The 17264-nt window shown below is 39.0% G+C and overlaps 1 protein-coding gene and 1 pseudogene across 1 annotated transcript; both read right to left on the bottom strand.

Annotated features, from left to right (window-relative positions):
* Positions 1-364: 364 nt before the first annotated feature.
* On the bottom strand, positions 365-6861 carry LOC129353164 (tripartite motif-containing protein 16-like protein; annotated as a pseudogene).
* strip1 (striatin interacting protein 1) lies at positions 6257-17251 on the bottom strand. The gene is made up of 20 exons (XM_055026223.1): positions 17104-17251; positions 15571-15640; positions 15294-15368; positions 15077-15211; positions 14198-14318; positions 13910-14085; positions 13692-13819; positions 13426-13608; positions 12120-12340; positions 11923-11988; positions 11281-11344; positions 11127-11198; positions 10970-11044; positions 9768-9865; positions 9445-9571; positions 9249-9349; positions 9082-9148; positions 8889-8993; positions 8611-8815; positions 6257-7444 (listed from the first exon to the last, which is right to left on the bottom strand). Exons 1-20 carry the CDS (start codon positions 17215-17217, stop codon positions 7197-7199), a joined length of 2451 nt encoding a protein of 816 aa, XP_054882198.1. The 5' UTR covers positions 17218-17251; the 3' UTR covers positions 6257-7196.
* Between the last annotated feature and the right edge of the window lie 13 nt (positions 17252-17264).

Genomic DNA, 17264 nt, shown 5'->3' on the forward strand with positions numbered 1-17264 from the left:
TTTGTTTGACAAGTACTTTGATAAAAATCTGCTTTTAAAAACATTTTTCAGATTTAAGTGGTTTCTTTTTTTAATTAAGCAAGTATCTGAAGACCTGACCAGCAACTCAATGTATTTCAGCCCAAGAACATTTTATAGACCAATAGCAGACAGAATATAAAATGAAGATAATCAATTCATTTATACAGATTCACACAGTTATGTTTAAAACAAATATAGTGTCCACTTTCACAGAGTTTCTTCTTTTTCGTTTGTAATGCATTTCAGATCAAACACATTTTACTATTAGAGATAATCTGAGTAAATATAACATGCAGTTTTCAAATAACAATTAACAAAAGATCGGTCTGGAAATGATTGGAAAGTCATTTCTACAGTTTTGGTTCTCACACAGCTGCAGTGGGATAAATATTTGTCATTGCACTTGGACACAAGAAGAGACAAAATTTGAATAATTGAGGCTGTTTTCTCTCACGCGATTACTTTATTCGTATTTGAAAGCTGCAGTCATATAACATAGCTTTTGAATTGCGAATTTACCTTTGTTTAGTTTGGTACGTTCATGATTTGTTCAATTTGAGAAAAGCACCAAAACTACAACATAATGGAGGCAGAAAAATAATTTAATGATAAACACTTACAGAGAACTCAACAAAACAACAAACACACACAGAAGGAATCAAGGGGACAAGGATCTATTACAACCAATTACAGAGGAAGGAAGAGACACATGAGATAATGAGTTAAAGACAATGAGAAAATGGTTAAAGTGCAAACACAGATGAAACCCAAAAACCTCAGATCAGTGGCATACTGAAGGAAATCATTCAGCTTTGTCCATCTGATCTGTCATGATCAGAGTCTGAATCTCATTCAAATCAAGAAGCTTTAATAAAACAGAAAATAGGCTAAATAATATTAAGAAGTTTTATTCGTATTAAATGATGTTCCTTTATGTGTCATATAAATGTAATGTTTTTTGTATCACAGTCGAGGTGTTTTTCTGTGCAGCTGGAAAAGGTGTACAAACTAATGAAACAAGATGTGTCTACTGAAGTAAGTTTCCCAGGGTTGCTGAACTTCCCCAGACACTTATTTGGGAACTCGCTGTTTTTCCCGTGGCCTTCCCTGCATGGAGATAGAGTGTTTAGTTTTCACCTCCCATAAACATTACAGTGAATAAGCATACAAGGTTTCGTATGTTTTCCTTTGTTTCTTTTGTTTGGTCTTCGAAGATTGAGTCTCCGCCTCGGTAGTAACGAGAGGAATAAAGTAACTATGCAACTCTGGGTTCCTCAGAGCGGATCCTAATTTGTGCCTAATGCAGTGTATTTCTTGCTCTCCGTCTGCAGATGTATTAAAGATTATTTTTGCTCCCTGACTTTTGTCTGGACCTCAGTCTCTGAATTGTGCACTTCACAAGTCTGAATCTCATTCAAATCCAGAAGCTTTAATAAAACAGAAAATAGGCTAAATAATATTAAGTGACATTGTTGGTTTCAGTGCATTACTTTTTACAGCAAATGAAAATCCACAAAGAAGAAATGTCAAACCATCATGAACTCACGGCGCATCACTGAAATCCCATTTTGATCTGCAGTGTCTGATTCTCTGTGAACATCTACTGCTTGTGTCGCTTCAAATCACAGATCCTGATGGAGCATTTGTTGTCGAGCCAGAACCCTGGATACAGCGGCTCTGTGAATTGGGTCTCCACCTTGTACAGAAACTTCATGCTGTCTGACACCTCGTAAAAAGTCAGAGTTCCCTCCTTGAATTTAAGGTAAACTCCAATCTTTTTTCCCCTGCGCTCTTGCGTGAGCTCGACGCTTTCTGATCTGTGGCTCACAGAGTAAGACCGAGAGACATCGAGACTCCAGGAGGTTTCATTGGCCCCAAATGCCGACTTGCAAGTGCTGCTTTTCCTGTCTATCCCTTTGTATGCTAGGGCGATCTCTGCCTTGTCTCCTTCCAGCTCCACCTCATAGTAGCACCGCTCGGCCTGCAGGCCCTCCCTGCAGAGCAGCTGGCATCGATGGGTGAACCTCTCTTGATGAAGTGAAGCTGGGGTTTGGCATCTGTTGCCAGGCAATTTGGTCACCTGTTTGCCTTCAGCAGAGACGATGAGGTTCTTATGAGCCGTTTCGGGGTCCAGAGAGAGGTCACAGGCATCTGGTGTAAACAGAGGAAACAAGGAGTAAAATGAAGAGTTTCAGAGACGGAAAGAGAGGCGGGAACATTCAGAACATAAACTCACACTGCAGAAATTCTTCTCTGGTTGTAGGTTCCAGGTTCTCCTTACGACCTTCTCCAGTCCAAGCTATGAGGAGACGTTGAACAACATCAATATATATGAAGTAGATCTTTATGTGATCGGTCAGCGTAAAGTGGTCTATATGATGTGGTTGATAAGTAAGGGCGCAGTGGCCGTTGAATGTGTCTGAATAATCAGGAGGTATTTGAAACGACTCATTTTCCAGACACCAAACATTCACTAAAAAACGGCTGGAGGTTTTATTAAGCACTTGAGATGTTTTTTTAGAAGCAGTTGAGACACAAATGTAAGTACGAAAATGTGCAAAGAGTTGATTTTAATTAACTGGTTTTATAAAATACTTCCACGTTGGCTGTTACACGTACAAATTTGGGAGATTGAAGCAAATTGTTGGTCACAGAAGTCCTCCAGCTCCTTCCCAATCTGCTCTATTGCTCTCTTTGTAACTTCAAATTGTGGACGTTGGTCCTCTGAGCTCTCATTGCAGGAAAGCAGGACTTTTTCACAGTCACTCTGCATATTGGGCCATTCCTGGAAAAAGAAGAAGAGACACATTTATTGCAGAGGGGATGCAGAACCATGATACAGGTGAGCTAATGTCAGTGTCATACCTGCAGAAAAAGGACGCTGTTGTCACTCCGCGCGAGGAGATTGAGCTCATCGTACAACTTCTTCTTCTCCTCTATTTTCATCTCAAGGTCCTGGAGTGCAACGTGGATCTGAGCTGCTGCTGCCTCTGCCTGATCCTCAACCAGCTTCCTCACAGACAGGCAATGTCTCTGAAGGCAATCAATGACTTCAACTATGACTGCTTCACAGTCGTCCTTCGTTTTATTGGCTTCCTTCTGTTTTAAACACAGCAGAGCAAGATCAAAATCCCTCCAACCTCAGAACTTGTAAACAGTACCAGATTTCCTCACCTCAAGTTGCTTAAACTTCTTCTTCATGTTCTTCTGCTGTTCCTGCTGCTCCTGAAGCGTCTTCCTCAGTTTGGTTTGCAAGATCTCCAGCTTTTTCTTAAATTACACAGAAGTTATTGTAAAATAGTTTCTCTGCAAAGACACTGCAGGACTTTCCCTTTAAATGGAGCAGAGAGCTTAACAGGCAAATTTTATGTACACATTTGTTCTTTGACGTACTTTTACTCAAATAAGAGTTAAATGCTATCAACGTAAATACTGAAGTTCGAGTAAAAAGTATTTCTTGAAAAGGATATTAAAGAACATCAGATTTAAAATTTTAAAATTGTCATCAAACTGATAAAAATGGTATGTAATGTGCAATTTCTAAAGCAGTAAAAGTTCAAATTAAAAATTATTTTGCAAAAAACAACAGGTCCAAAATAACACATTTCAAGCATAAGAAGCATCTCTAAAATCTTTTTTTAAATACACAATTCATGACATTAATACAGTGAGGTGTAAACACATTGTTAGAACACGGTAATATGCTGTAATATTGCATTGACAGTATATGGTGATTACTGTATATTCACTTCATCCCCAAAGGCACAAGAGGATCAGCAAATAAAAATAACCATAGAATATCAAAGTACTAAAAGTCTGTGTGTGTGTGTGGGGGGGGGATTTTGGGTTATAACTTGTTTGTTCAGGTTACACTATACACACATTTTACTCCAATACTAGTAGCCATACTTCGTTAAATTACTCAAGTAAAAGTAAAAGGAACAGTGAAGTAAACCACTTCTGAATGTAATTAAAAAGACAAAAAGTTACTCAAGTAAATGTAATTGAATAAAGGTAACGACTTATTCTGCACATTACATTATGTGACCTCAGGAATTCATTCTGTTAGTAACAAGTTGTGTAATCAAATTTATAATTTACTTCTTTAACTTAGTTTACAGCAGAACTATATTCCTGCCATATCTGATGCCTGTGACTCTAAAACAGTTGCACCAGAGAGTTTCCATAGTTTAAATCGAGCAGCTGAGTGACTCCTTGTTTTTTCTGTACCTGTTTCTTTGCCCTCTCTTCAATCACCAGCCCAAACGTGTGTCCGCTGTGCCTGGCCGCAGCGCACTCGGCACATATGATCTCCCAGTCTGTGTAGCAGTAAACATCCAGAGGTTTGTTGTGCCGCCAGCACAGAGTGCTCTCTGACGCGCCTGCTTCGCCCCGGCCTCTCTTCAGCTGGGCCTCAGCTGGTTGCTCTTCTTTCCTCTTCCTGCTCAGACTCCTGTCCGTATATCTCTCCATCTCAGCCAGAGTCCTGATCAAACGGGATCTGCAGGGAAACGTCTGTCCGCATTCAGGACAGCTGACGGCCCTCTGCTCCGCGGAAGTTGTGTCCAGAGGGGATGGTGGTGGGATTCCTGAGAAGGTCTGTGCAGATTGGACAAGAGAGGAGATTTACGCTGACAGGAACGCGAGGCTCTGTCAGGTTTGTGTTGAGGAAGAAAACGCGCGCTTGGTTACACAAGCATTGTTTGTTTCGTTTTCTGCTAAAATGACTCAGAGGTGTGTCGTTTCTGATTGGTCTGTCTCACAGTGGAACAGGGTGTGACTGAAACATTTGAATGTCTCCTAACGAACCTCTGATTCCTGCTATTTATGGCCTCTGAAAGCAGCAGTGGTGGATAAAGTACTCAAATACTTTACTCTGTAAAATACAAATAGACAAATATGTAGCCTAGTGAAAGTACTTGACTAAAAATATACTTAAGTACGGTAATGAAACTACTTTGTGTTGTACCTCACACTTTTCTTCAGAGTTGAAGATGCTGATCTCTTGTTTTTATTAAGGATCTGCTCACAGACCTTTTCTGTAGCAGTCAGTACTACAGTGGATCTAAAGAAGCCTCTGATTGAAGAGGCTTCTTTAGTCAGAGCCAACAGAAACTCTGTTGTTGTAAGTATAGGATCTTTATGTCTTTTGGTATCTCTACATGGCTCCTTTCTGACTCTTACTCAGATTATCTACTGACTTAACAACCCTTTGTTAAAGTTTGAGCCAAGCTCAGTTTATAACAGTATAATAAATTCATCTGGCTTTCTCTGTTTGACCCAAACCGAATGCAAACATAACACCTGAGTGAGACACAAAACGTTTAGATTTTGTTGGTGCTCCTGGTGACAGGAAACATTTGTAGATGTTTCACATAGATACTGCGCAGCTAGAGAAAGAAAACTATTGAAGCTTCTGCAGTTCCCTTTACAAACTAAAAAAAAACATTTAGCTCAAAGTAAAGTCATGTCTGGATCAGGTTGATGTTTGCTTGTGTAAAGGTTAGTGTAGTAGTGCATTTCTTTATGATACAGAATGCGACAGCAGTATCTCTCAAACTGTGCTCCCGGGCGCCCCTAGAGGTCGCCTAGGTACTGCAGGTAAACGACCGTTTGTTTTGTCGTGACGTCAGCTCGATGCGCGACGCCACAGCTAGCTTACCAATAATAAAATAGTTGCTTAAGAAAAAGAAAAGTCGAAGAGATCGGTATTAAGAAAACAAAAAAAGTATAACAGCCAAGTTACACCTGACTGTTGAGAGTATTGAGGTGTATGGAGCTAAAACAGTCTCATATTCGTTGTCGTTCATGAGCGACTCGGTTATTATTGAACGGCTCTGTGGCGCAGAAGAGGATTTTTGTTTCTGCCAAAGCAAGTCAAGTATATTTTTCTTTAATTGTGCTTCCAAATTACATTCATTTCCGGTTGTATATGTCGAGATGTTCCGGCGCCAAGACTGAACCATTTTCCTACCCTTTTAATGCTAACGCTATAGCCACCGGAAGTTGTCCAACCCCACATCCGCTTTAGAACCCGGAAGCGTGAAAAAGGTGAGATCTATGTTTCTGGCTTCAATGTGAATCTTTTGAATGAGGATTTCTTTTTTGTGACGAGTCTTTCTTTCTGGCTGAACAGCTGCTGGAGTCGATGCTGCTGAAAAATTGATCAGTTTACATCAAATATGCAGCCCTAAAAGATGCTGCATTCTCCAGTCAGAAAATAAATGCAAGAAAATGAAGTGATGGTATAATTTTATTACATTATTTAAGTCCATGTAAAACAAAGACAGTCATGATAAATAGGTTAAACAATTTACATGTATTTATATTTTCTTCACCACCCTTGCAACCAAATAGAATAAAAATAATAATTAGGAATTGTTGATTAACACGTGTTTTTCCGTTTTAGTTCAAATAAGCTGTTCAATGAGTTGACATCAGAAACCATGAATGTTTTCTTTTTATTCACAGACAGTAACGAATGAGTTCAGGATAAAAGTTTAAAGCTGATTCAGTCTGTTGCTCAGTCAGGTTTCCATGGTGATTTGATGGTCCCAGAGCTGAAGCAGGAAGTCGAAGCTCAAATGAAAAACAATCATTAAAAAAAAAAAAGTAAACAACCTTCAGACAACAGAATGCATAAATTTATACTTGGAATAAGAAGTGCCTGTCCGTTACTTTTGATTGAATCGAACTGTAGCATTAACACAGAACAGTTGCTCTAAATTACATGAGTTAAAATAGTCATGTAGTGCTTCCAGTTGATTTACTGACCTCGTTAAGTAGGTGAGAGGCACACAGAGAAATACCTGCAAGTGTAAGCATGAGGGTTTGAACCATTATCAGTGATTCATTTATAAAATAGGAGCAGTGGGGGAAAAAAAGCTGAGGAACCTTGATACAAAAAGATAATATTTGTTTCCCTTTTACGTTGATTCACGTTAATACTAAACGTCTAAAAGGCAAAAGCTTACGTCAGAAAGCACTTTGTCGGAGGCTTAAACAACCTACAAAGCCACGCAGGTCCCAACTTCTGAAGGAAGTCCAACCGTCAGAAAATGTAACATAATGCTGCGCTAAGAGTTTGATGAGGGAGAAAACCGTCTGAGGTTTCTCTTAACTCCTGACTGGAACCGTTTACTTAAAAACACAAAGACGTTCCGCAGCGCTGAGCCTCACTGCAGCAGTTCCTCCCAGGAAATGGGCTTGGAAAAGACCTCGCGCTCCAGCCAGAGGTCGTAGTTCATCTGGAAGTCCTCGGGCAGGTCGACTCGCTGCCCCAGGACGCTCTGCAGGCAGTTGTCCACAGGAAGGAAGTCTGGGTTACTGTGGCTCTTGTCGTAGCGGCGGCTGTTGAAGCGCTCAATGCTCGCCCGCAGGGCGCACTCTTCGGCCTGGAAGTCCCAGGGACGGGCGTCCAAATCTGACACCGCAAATAAAACAGGTTTAGTCTGATCTATGCTCAGTTAGGCCTGTTGCGATAAGCAATATTTCAATTAATTGCATGATAAATTAAAATGAGCTCAATAATTTTCATTTGCATAATTTATAATTTTTGTAAAAAGTTGTCATTTTGGTGCTAATTGCTAATGGCATCATCATGTTGCTGCATGATGATGCCATTACCATAATACCACTTGAAAATGGTCTCAAAATAATGTTACTGTTTATCGCAATAACTTCTGGAATAATTTATCTTCCAGCAAAATTTGTTATGGTGACATGGCTCAATACAACTCAGAGAGAGCATCACAAGTCCTGTAAATGTATTCACCCCCTTTTCAATTCTTTTACAGAGTAATGCTGAAAGAAAAATTACGTAAAAGCAAAACCTGATTTTTCCAATATAACATTAAAAAACTCATTTGGAAAAAAAATGACAGAATAGAAAAGAAGGCTGGAGTAAAACTGCAGCGTCCAGATGTGCCTGACTAAGATCTTTCCACCAGACTCTCCTGTAATTGCAGCCAGAGGCTCTTCTATAAAATACTAACTATTTATGCAATCCTTTATTTTATCTTCATATTTTATTTATCGGTTTTCACTTTTTCATAAAGGGATTTTTTTGTGATTTTTCTTTTTATCAAAAAAGACATTTTGTTGATCATGATTGATTTGTAAAAGCAATAATAATGTGTGAATCTTTTATAAAGGCACTATACAATCAAACATATTAATACTTAGAGTGAAAAAAAAAGTAAAAAAAACAACCAACCAAATTGAAATAGTGTTTTGTGGACGGTAGCCGGAGAAAGTATTGGCACAGAAACCATTAAATACGTTTAATGTAAATTCTTATTGTGTTCATTTTGAAATCTAACCATTTTCTGTCATTTTCAGGAATATATAGTAATTTACCAGAAACATTTACTATAGGTAAAATTAACAGAATAACGTTATTTTCAGAAATATATTAAATTATTTTTCCCCCAAACTGAGCAGCTGGAAAATGAAGAATTAGTGTTATGAGAAAAAGAAAAGAAAATAAACATCTATAAAAACACATAAACCTGGCATATTAATATATAAATAGATTTGAATAAAACTAAACAAAACCTTTAATTTAGTTAAAATCAGATGAACACTCACCGTTTCCATAAGCCCAGTCGTCATTGAGGCGATGCCGCACCTTCTGGTAGATGGCAGACATGGTCTTCATGTTGCTCTTCCTCCACTGTCGCCCCAAATATTTGGTCTGCACTTTGAGCAGTTTGAGGACATAAAGCTGCATCATGGCCTGCTTGACCTTCAGCGCCCTCTTCAGGATGGGAGCCGACTTAAAAACAACTAACATCTGGAGAACGGCCGACTGTAAGGACGTGTGTTCAAAGTCACATCTGGTTGAGTTCAGAGCGACGCTGACTCACCATTGTTCTGGAGTGTTTCCATTTGGTTAATTTGTTCAGGATTCGGAGCAGGTTGATACAAGAGAACAGGTTCCTCCAGCAAAACTGAGTGTTGTCTCCCGCTTCCTGAGACAGCAATCATTCAGGGTGAAACTAAATGCCAGCATCTTGCTGAAATTAGCTGCTAAAGCTACGACTGAATGAGAAAACTCACCAAACTCTCTGCGGTTAACTCCGGCAGCTCATGGACCACGCAGTACGGAAAGTCAAGAACTGAAATGCTGATGAGAAAAAATAATTAAAGGAAATTATTTATTGGTCTGAGAAGCTTTCAGTTAACAGGACTGGAGCTTAATGCGTAAAAAGGACAGATACACATACCTGTTTTTAGCTGTGATGTAAGACATGATGTTCTGGTTGAAAAACTTGAGGATGAGCGGGATGCAGTTGGCAAACACCAAATGCTGAGCCATGTACTCAAACTATTTAAAAAAGAAACAAATGTCCTCTTGTTAAAATGAAAAGAGTGTTTCTCACATTGAAAACACGCCAGAAACCAAAACTGAGGTGTTCCCACCTGGTAGATGTGATTGAGTTTGAAGTGTTTCAGGAGCAGCAGCAGGATGGCGGAGATGGCTTTGACAATGATTTCTTTGTGCCGATTCACATCAACGCCGAGTTTCATGCTCTGCAGAACCGTCGTCCTGCGGCAAGCAGAAAAACTCCAGTTTGGTTGAACCCCTCTCAAGCTAAAATATTGACTTCAACCACACTTCGTCTGCCCCTGCAGACGCTCGTCATCAGATCATGTCAGAGACTAATTTTGGAGCCCATATGTCTGCAGAAACCTGCTGATATTTGCTTATCTTGTCGGGTTATTTCAGTGTTCAGTCCACTTACGGCATCTCCTCCGGCAGCACATCTGCCAGGATGTTAATGGAGTCTGTTTTGGCTTTAGATGTTGGAGCAGCAGCAAGCAAAATCTTCAGCAACGCAATCTGACAATCAGAGAGGCAAGGAGGTGAAATGTGACTGTTAACATGCTTTAAGTGATCAGAACCTTACATATAACAAAACATTTACATTTCCAAGTTTAACCTCAACGTAACGTTTGTAAAGGTGAAGTTAGCTCCTTTATGTTCCTCAAATCAAAACAACACAAGTTTGTGCTGCAAATACTGTGCTGCCATTATTTTAAAAACATTAGAATATAAAGGGAATACAGAGTTCACAGCACCCCCTGGTGGTCACAAAATATACAATCCAATTTTTCTTTCGTGTCCAACCCATAAACCTTTACTAACACCTTTAAATTATTAGTGGGACAAACAAAACACCTTTTCTGCACATCCAACAGTAACATAGAACTGTATAATATACAATGTGTGTACATATTGAGCACAATGCTCAAATATACATGCATATTTCTACATTTTTAAATTAACCAACTCAGTTGCATATTTCTCTGAACTGACGTACACTATTTTGTACAACCACATGGTATTTATGTGTACATTTTTTATCCTTTATGATTTATCAACTTGTTTTTACTACCTAACACTTTGCTGCTGCTGCTGCACAGAAATTTTTTACATTGTAGGACATTAAAGGATATTATTAATCTATGCATTAATCTATTATCTATCTTTATTTGATACCAGCTTAAGTCAGGGTTAGAACAAATGGACCAAAAAAAAAAGAGAGAGAAAACAGCTATTGGTCAAAATGTTAAGATTTTCATCTTAATCAGGTCTGACCAGCTCAAAAGAAAACTCAAAATTTGTGTTATTTTTAGATCAGTGAAAGCACCACACTCATGCTCTGCAAGACAGCACAAAACAACAACACTGTTCAGAGTTGAAGTTGTTACTGATGGGAAAGAGAGCTTTAGCAGTTTCCTTTTGTTAAAAATGAACCCAGAAGAAATAAAAAGATGCAAAAAAGAATTAAAATAAATATAAACACAATTGACTTTTTAAAGGACACTTGTCAGCCATTTGAAAGGCTAATGAATTTCATGATTTTTTTCCTTTGTAAGGACTTTTGCTTCTCATTTAAGTGACCTTTAAACATGAAGTAACACTGAACCAGCAAGCACTCACCATGTACTGAGGCAAACTGGGAAGAATCCCCTGATAAAGCAGCTCGGTGGCACACATTTCCACCTCCTCTTCACCCTGACCACAGGAAATGAAGGAAAAAAAGACATGTTAAAGTTAACAACATAATAGAATATATTAGAGTTTCACTCCCACTTACCACAGACAGTGGGGTTTTCTGATATTCCTCCTCCTTCGCCATCTGTACCTCTGCTACAGAAATATACTTATGCTGTAAAAATGGGAAGAAAATGTTAAAAACGAACCACTCTGACCACATACGGACTGATCTACCACACATCATGTTGCAGTACCTGCTTCAGCGTCTTGATGCTCTCGTGAATTGGCCGGGGTAAACCAACCACTGTATTCGTGTCACTGCAGAACAACAATACAGCTTTATTATGTCTGGAGGGCTGCAACTAAAAATATTTTAGTAATCAATTATTCTATTGATTAACCGGAAAAAGAAAATTCAGCAGATTTTTTAGTTAAGCAACCCGTTTTCATACAATATTAGAAATACATTAAAAGATGTAAAATAAATAATCAAAGTCCTATTTTAAATAAGAAAATAAACATTTTATTGCCTAAAATAAAATTATAATTCAATTCTAGTAAAATACCTTTTTGTACAGTAATTGATTGACAATTACTGGATAACTAAGTATGCTTAATAAGAGATTTGATTTTACTGAATTTGAACTAGGTTAAGTTAAAACTATGTCACTTAAGTACTTCTGAGTAAAACATATTCACAGAAAATGAAGATTTTATTCAGTTTACATCCAAAATGTGTTTATTTTTTATTACTTTCTTCTCTGAGTGGGTGGCCCTTCTTTTGAGTCTGTATACTCCCGTTAATCAATCCATAAATTAGTTGACAACTATTTCAATAGTCCATTAATCACGAGGAATCCAGTTAATCAAACCTCTCTTTTTTTGTACAAACTCACCTTCCCAGTGTGTAACCAATGAATTTACTTCTACTGGATTCCAGAAAGTTTTCTATATCTTTTTCCCTGTTGGAGCAAAAACATTCATTGCATCAGTATTGTCTCATGAAATGCACACTCAGAATGGAAGCTGCAAACGTGAGGGGTAAAACAAATATAAACTTAAAATGCCTGTGTTTGTTAAACCTGTCCTGTACCTGACTTTGGGAGCCCATGGTAACCCTTTAGGGAAGGACACCCTCTCTGACGGAGGATGAGGAATGGGTGGAGGCATCACCTCGTCGCGTTCCAGAGGGAACGTCTCTGGCTCCAGGGAGTTATCGTTGTCATCGTTATCGTCTTCATCCTCACGAGAGTCGTCAGCCTTGTAGGGATCCTTCTCATTGAAGGCATCCAGGTTGTCCTGCTTGATCAGCGCCTGAGGAAAAAAAAAAAAGCACTCATAGGAGACTATTGAGCTAACCTGCAGCAAGACACAATGCAGACAATATAACAGTGAGCTTACTGTAGGTTTTTGAGAAATGGTCTGAGGTTGTTTGATTTGGAAAAATATCAATAGACAGACATTCAATTCAAATTCAATCCCTAAGGGATTAATAAATTAATAGTGCTCTTTGTGGTTTGAAGATAATGTAATCTGTTGTTATAGATCTTCTGTTCGTTTGCAGAAAGCAGTAGTAGCATCCAAGAAGATGCAGATAATTAGAGGAGAGTTTAGACTCTGATCATTATTACTTAAAACCACAAAGCTTGTATTGGTCACTGTGTGAGTGACTGGCTCAGCTGGAGCTAATGCCAGATCACTAATCAGTAATTATAGTCAAATCACAGTATATTCACTTAGCATATTAAAAATGATGCTTGCTTAAATGGGTATGCGATTATGAATGCACAGTACTTATAGATATGGATATAGAAAGTACTAAGAATGTCAAAACAAAGCTAACCTGGATAGTAACTTATTTAATGATGTTACAGATGTAAGAGAGGCGTAAAAATAAGTTCATACTCCTGCCCACTCTTTTGAATGTTTAAATAAACTTTAGCCATTGTTTTAAATTGATTTACTTTGTTTATTCTTTTATTGCGCTGCGTTCAAGAAACTCAAACTAGGTTATGAAGCACAAGAATGAATGTGTGAGTTAACTAAAACTCTGAAGAGAACATTTTATGAGTAATATTATCAACAAGTCATATCAAAACAGAGATGACCTGAGCTAGTGGGACCTTGCACCCAGGTTTAAACAAAGAAAGGTCTTATGTTTGTTGAGGAATGACAAGTAATTAAGTTAAAACATTTTAAAGTTCATCCCTAAAGTGTCACTCTTTTTGCTTTGTAATCGTAAACAAATTGAAGAAAAAATTTATTTGTTCATCACTAGCAGGTTCAGACCTTTGATCTCATCTAGAAATCAGATGTGGACGTTTGAATAAACAGTTTGGAAGCCTCTAGTCCAGATGGTTTAGCTTAAAGTCCGTTCTCGGAGCTGCGGCAGTGTCTACCTTGTGCTCTCGGCGAGCTCGTTTCTGCTGCTGCTCGATGAGATCGGACGCCGACGCCGGAGGAGACGCTGCCCTCATACTGCGAATGACTCGAATGCTGTCCTCTGGCAGCGGAGGGAGACCCAGCTCCTCACGTTTGCAGACCTTTATGCTCTGAAGCCGCTCAAACCCTCCCAGCGTGAACTGAAACAGATGAGAAAGAAGGATTTTCCGGCACAATGCGTCTCTTCGCACCAGAAGCAGCCTGGATCGGTTTCCTCTCTCACCAGTATGCTCTTCCACAGCAGCAGCAACACCTTCTTCATGGGAAAGTGTGGGGCATGGCCGCTGCAGAACTTAGTAACCATTCCAAAGAGCATGACGGAGATCGGGTCGTTGTTGAACAGAGGTGAACCTGGATTTTATCACCAAGTTGTAATTCGCTTCCATGGGAAATTTTCAAACACATCCTAAAAATGATGGCAGCTATTCTGAAGATGTTTACCCAGTTCAGCTCTGAAGGTTTCCTTCATGATTTTCCATTCAGGCTTGTCGGCTGGGTCGTCCTGCTGGATCGTCTCCACCATCAGGTACATGATGTTGAGCAGAACTCTGAGATCGGTGCTGTCAGCGAGGGAGATGGCCGGCTTTCTCACCGCACTGCTGCAGGCAGCGCTGTTACTGAACAACAGGAAACAGATTGTTGTTATTCAGAGGAACGTCTGCCCACCCAAAGCCTCGTAAAATGTTGACTTTTACGAGGTCGGGTTCGTTAAACAGTCGTTGCTCGTACTCGATCTCCATGTTGAGAAGTTCCACCAGAGCAGAGAAGGTTCCAACATCAAGCAACAGAAATATGTTGTATCTCATCCAGTACTGAACCTCAGCCTCACAACTGCAGTCTGCAAAGGTACCTGAAAAAACAAATACACCAACGTAAAGCTAAGAAAAATACAGATGTTCTATGGCTGAATTCATTCGGTCAATTGTGATTAATCAATCAAAATTATTGTCAACTAATTATTAATCTATGAATTGTTAAATAGTGTGCATGAATTCAAAATGAGCCAACTGCTGAAAGAAAAACACACTCATGGCTGTAATGATGTCAAAACTGCTCAAAAACAACAAAGACATTTTGCATTTAAGATAAATACTAAATAAATATTTGCCTCTAAAAATGTTCGACCCAGAATTCCTTAAGTTCTGAATTTGAACAAATTTTTACCTGATTTAAATTCTATAAATAAATTGAAAAAACTTCTATTATTTGATTAATCCAATTATTAATCAGTTAACTCAAACATTAATCATCACATCAGTCCTACTCTGTATTAATGCTAAGTCAAGCAGAAAGGCATGAGCTTTTCACACGACTGTACTGAAGTATTTTTTTAGATGCAGATGAATTCTTTGCTATCAATAATCAACGATTCACCAAAGGAACATTGTTCTTTTTTACACAATAAATTGTTTTTTCTCCTTGAATTATTTGCATTTTTTAATCTCTAATTTTGTATAAAATAAGTTTAAGATCGCAAATAAAAAAAATCTACAGAATGTGCCAATTTATCTCATTGATTAATCATCATAATAATTGATAACTACAACAATAGCAAGTTGCAGCCTGAGTATATTTTTATTCCAAACAATGTAAACAACTTGCACTGACCCTGAGCCATGTAGAGGATGGCTCTGGCAACCTTTAGCCTCTTCTCACGGCCAATCACCTCCAGGCCGTCCAGCAGACGCATGGCGTGCGCTCTGTGCTGAGCGGCATCGAGGTCCGTCCACTTCTTATCCGACACTGAGGTCCAGGCAAACAGAGAATGCGACATTTTAGAAATACCTTCAATTTATAAATGGTAGTTTGAGGAATAACTACTCACCATGAGCTCTGAATTCCTCCTCGAAGCACTTCCTGTTGAGGGCAAACTCAGGTCCTTCTGTGTAACTGTAAAGCTCTGAAACATTTGCAAATAATTGTTAATAAAAAGGCTATAAATGCATGTAGAATTAAGTTTTGAATGCTGAAAAAATATGCATTGAGATGTCTGGAACATCTGTTTATTCGCATTGCACTATTACACAGAACAAATTGATCAAAGTGCTTCAATTTAAGCTGTGCATTAGAATGAAAACAGAATAAAAACACAGCATACACACCTGACAGCTCTGCGGCCCACTTATCTGTGTCAGAATACTCAAACTCAAGATCTGGAGACTCAGACAGGCCCTGTGAACAACACATAGCAGCTTGAGTCAATCTGATGGATGGCTTCCAAAAAGAAATCAGTTTATCAACCTTTTTTTAATCGTGTACCAAAAAGCACACGAGTGTTTTTCAAAGATCTTCAGAGGATGTTTGAGAAATTTAACAGACAAAACACCGAGATGAAAAAAAATTCTAAACTGTGTGTGATAATATAAAGTTCATGATCTTAACAGCCGCTCAGTGTGAGCCAGAAAGCTGTGCAGCAGATTGCTGGTTCTGCTTTTGACGAAGCCGATGATAACTGTTCAAAGTATTTGTGGAAAGAGTGTGACAATGTTCAGAGGCTGGTTCCTTCTGCGGATCTGAAACAGATCCTGGGCAGAGGACAGGGCTGCTCCAGTGAATCTTTCAGCTCCTCTCACCGTCATCGGCAGGGCTCTTCTGTCTGCTATACTCAGCTGGAGAACCGCACCAATATCAATAAGTTATCAGCTGTGATACTGAAACCATCTTACTCACTAAATCCAGTATGTATTATTTTCAACAACACCTCTAAGGGGATGGATCAGAACAAGAATCCTCACTCCACGCCATCAACCCTGGTCCTCAGGGACAGTCTCTTCATGTTTTAAATGGCTCCCTGGTCCAGTGCACATTATTAACACGATCGCATTCCCTTCACAGCATCATATCAAGTGCATTAAGTGTTAATGATTTTATTTTTTTAAATTCAGTTGTGTGGCAGAAAGGAAACAATCTAAACCAAGCAGTGGGTTTTGAGGACCAGAGGTCTTAATGGTTCATTTTCCTTCCTGTTTCAGAATGTTTCTCTGCTTTATAACACCTGATTCTCATTAACAGGCTTTTTGCTGAACAGCACTCATCTGAATCAGATGTTAAAGCAGAGAAACAAATTAAACATCCAAGACACCGTGCCTCGAGGATAAGGGTGGGAAAACACTGGTTTCGATGTTTCCCTTTTGCCACACACAAGTGAAATAAACACACTTCTCCAGACCTCACTGGGATAACTAGGGAAGCAACAATAATCCCGTCTATTTCACATATATTTGACTATTTTACATAAAGATTACCCAAGATATTTCCTGTTAAAAGGACACTACTTCATATAGATATGAAACTAGATTGCTCTGTTAGGTTTCAAAGTAGAAAAGGTGAAGTTAGTCTGATCCATGGCAGTTATGGCCTCTAATAGCAGCTAGCTAAGACTAGCTAGTTAGCGTTTAACATCAGAAACACCGATGATAAACGACATTAACTACTTAAAAGCCAATGACTGAAACGACACTCAGCTGCCGCTTACTTTCATTACTTAAAGTTTCTTGGTTCTGATACTAAAACGGTCAGTTAGTCCAACTGGATCGAGCTAGATGTCGTTACCAAAGCAGCAGCAGATCCAAAGGCCTCCGTTTGTTTATCTCTGAAAAGCCACGATGACAATGAACATTTTTCTCTATTCATACCTCTGAGTCTTTCCTTGGAGTTCGAGGGAATTCACTTCTGCCTCCTTTATTTGGTAGCATCGCTCTCTGTTTATTGTTTACAGGAAGCCCACTACCATTCCCACCGACCTCCATAATTCATTTGCAAGCGAAGTAAACTCTCGCGAGATGGAACGGGGTCT

This window comes from Poeciliopsis prolifica, unplaced genomic scaffold, assembly GCF_027474105.1.
Source record: "Poeciliopsis prolifica strain line A6 unplaced genomic scaffold, Auburn_PproV2 SCAFFOLD003, whole genome shotgun sequence".
In the NCBI taxonomy this organism is placed as follows: domain Eukaryota; kingdom Metazoa; phylum Chordata; class Actinopteri; order Cyprinodontiformes; family Poeciliidae; genus Poeciliopsis; species Poeciliopsis prolifica.

Bases quoted from the DNA above. Each gene is read 5' to 3' on its own strand.
- strip1 (XM_055026223.1), bottom strand. From the start codon at position 17,217: ATGGAGGTCGGTGGGAATGGTAGTGGGCTTCCTGTAAACAATAAACAG. The intron at 14,086-14,197 runs GTACGAGCAACG...CCTGTTGTTCAG, and splicing joins CTTCTCAACATGGAGATCGA to TAACAGCGCTGCCTGCAGCA. The intron at 9,350-9,444 runs GTGGGAACACCT...TTTTTTAAATAG, and splicing joins AACTCAATCACATCTACCAG to TTTGAGTACATGGCTCAGCA.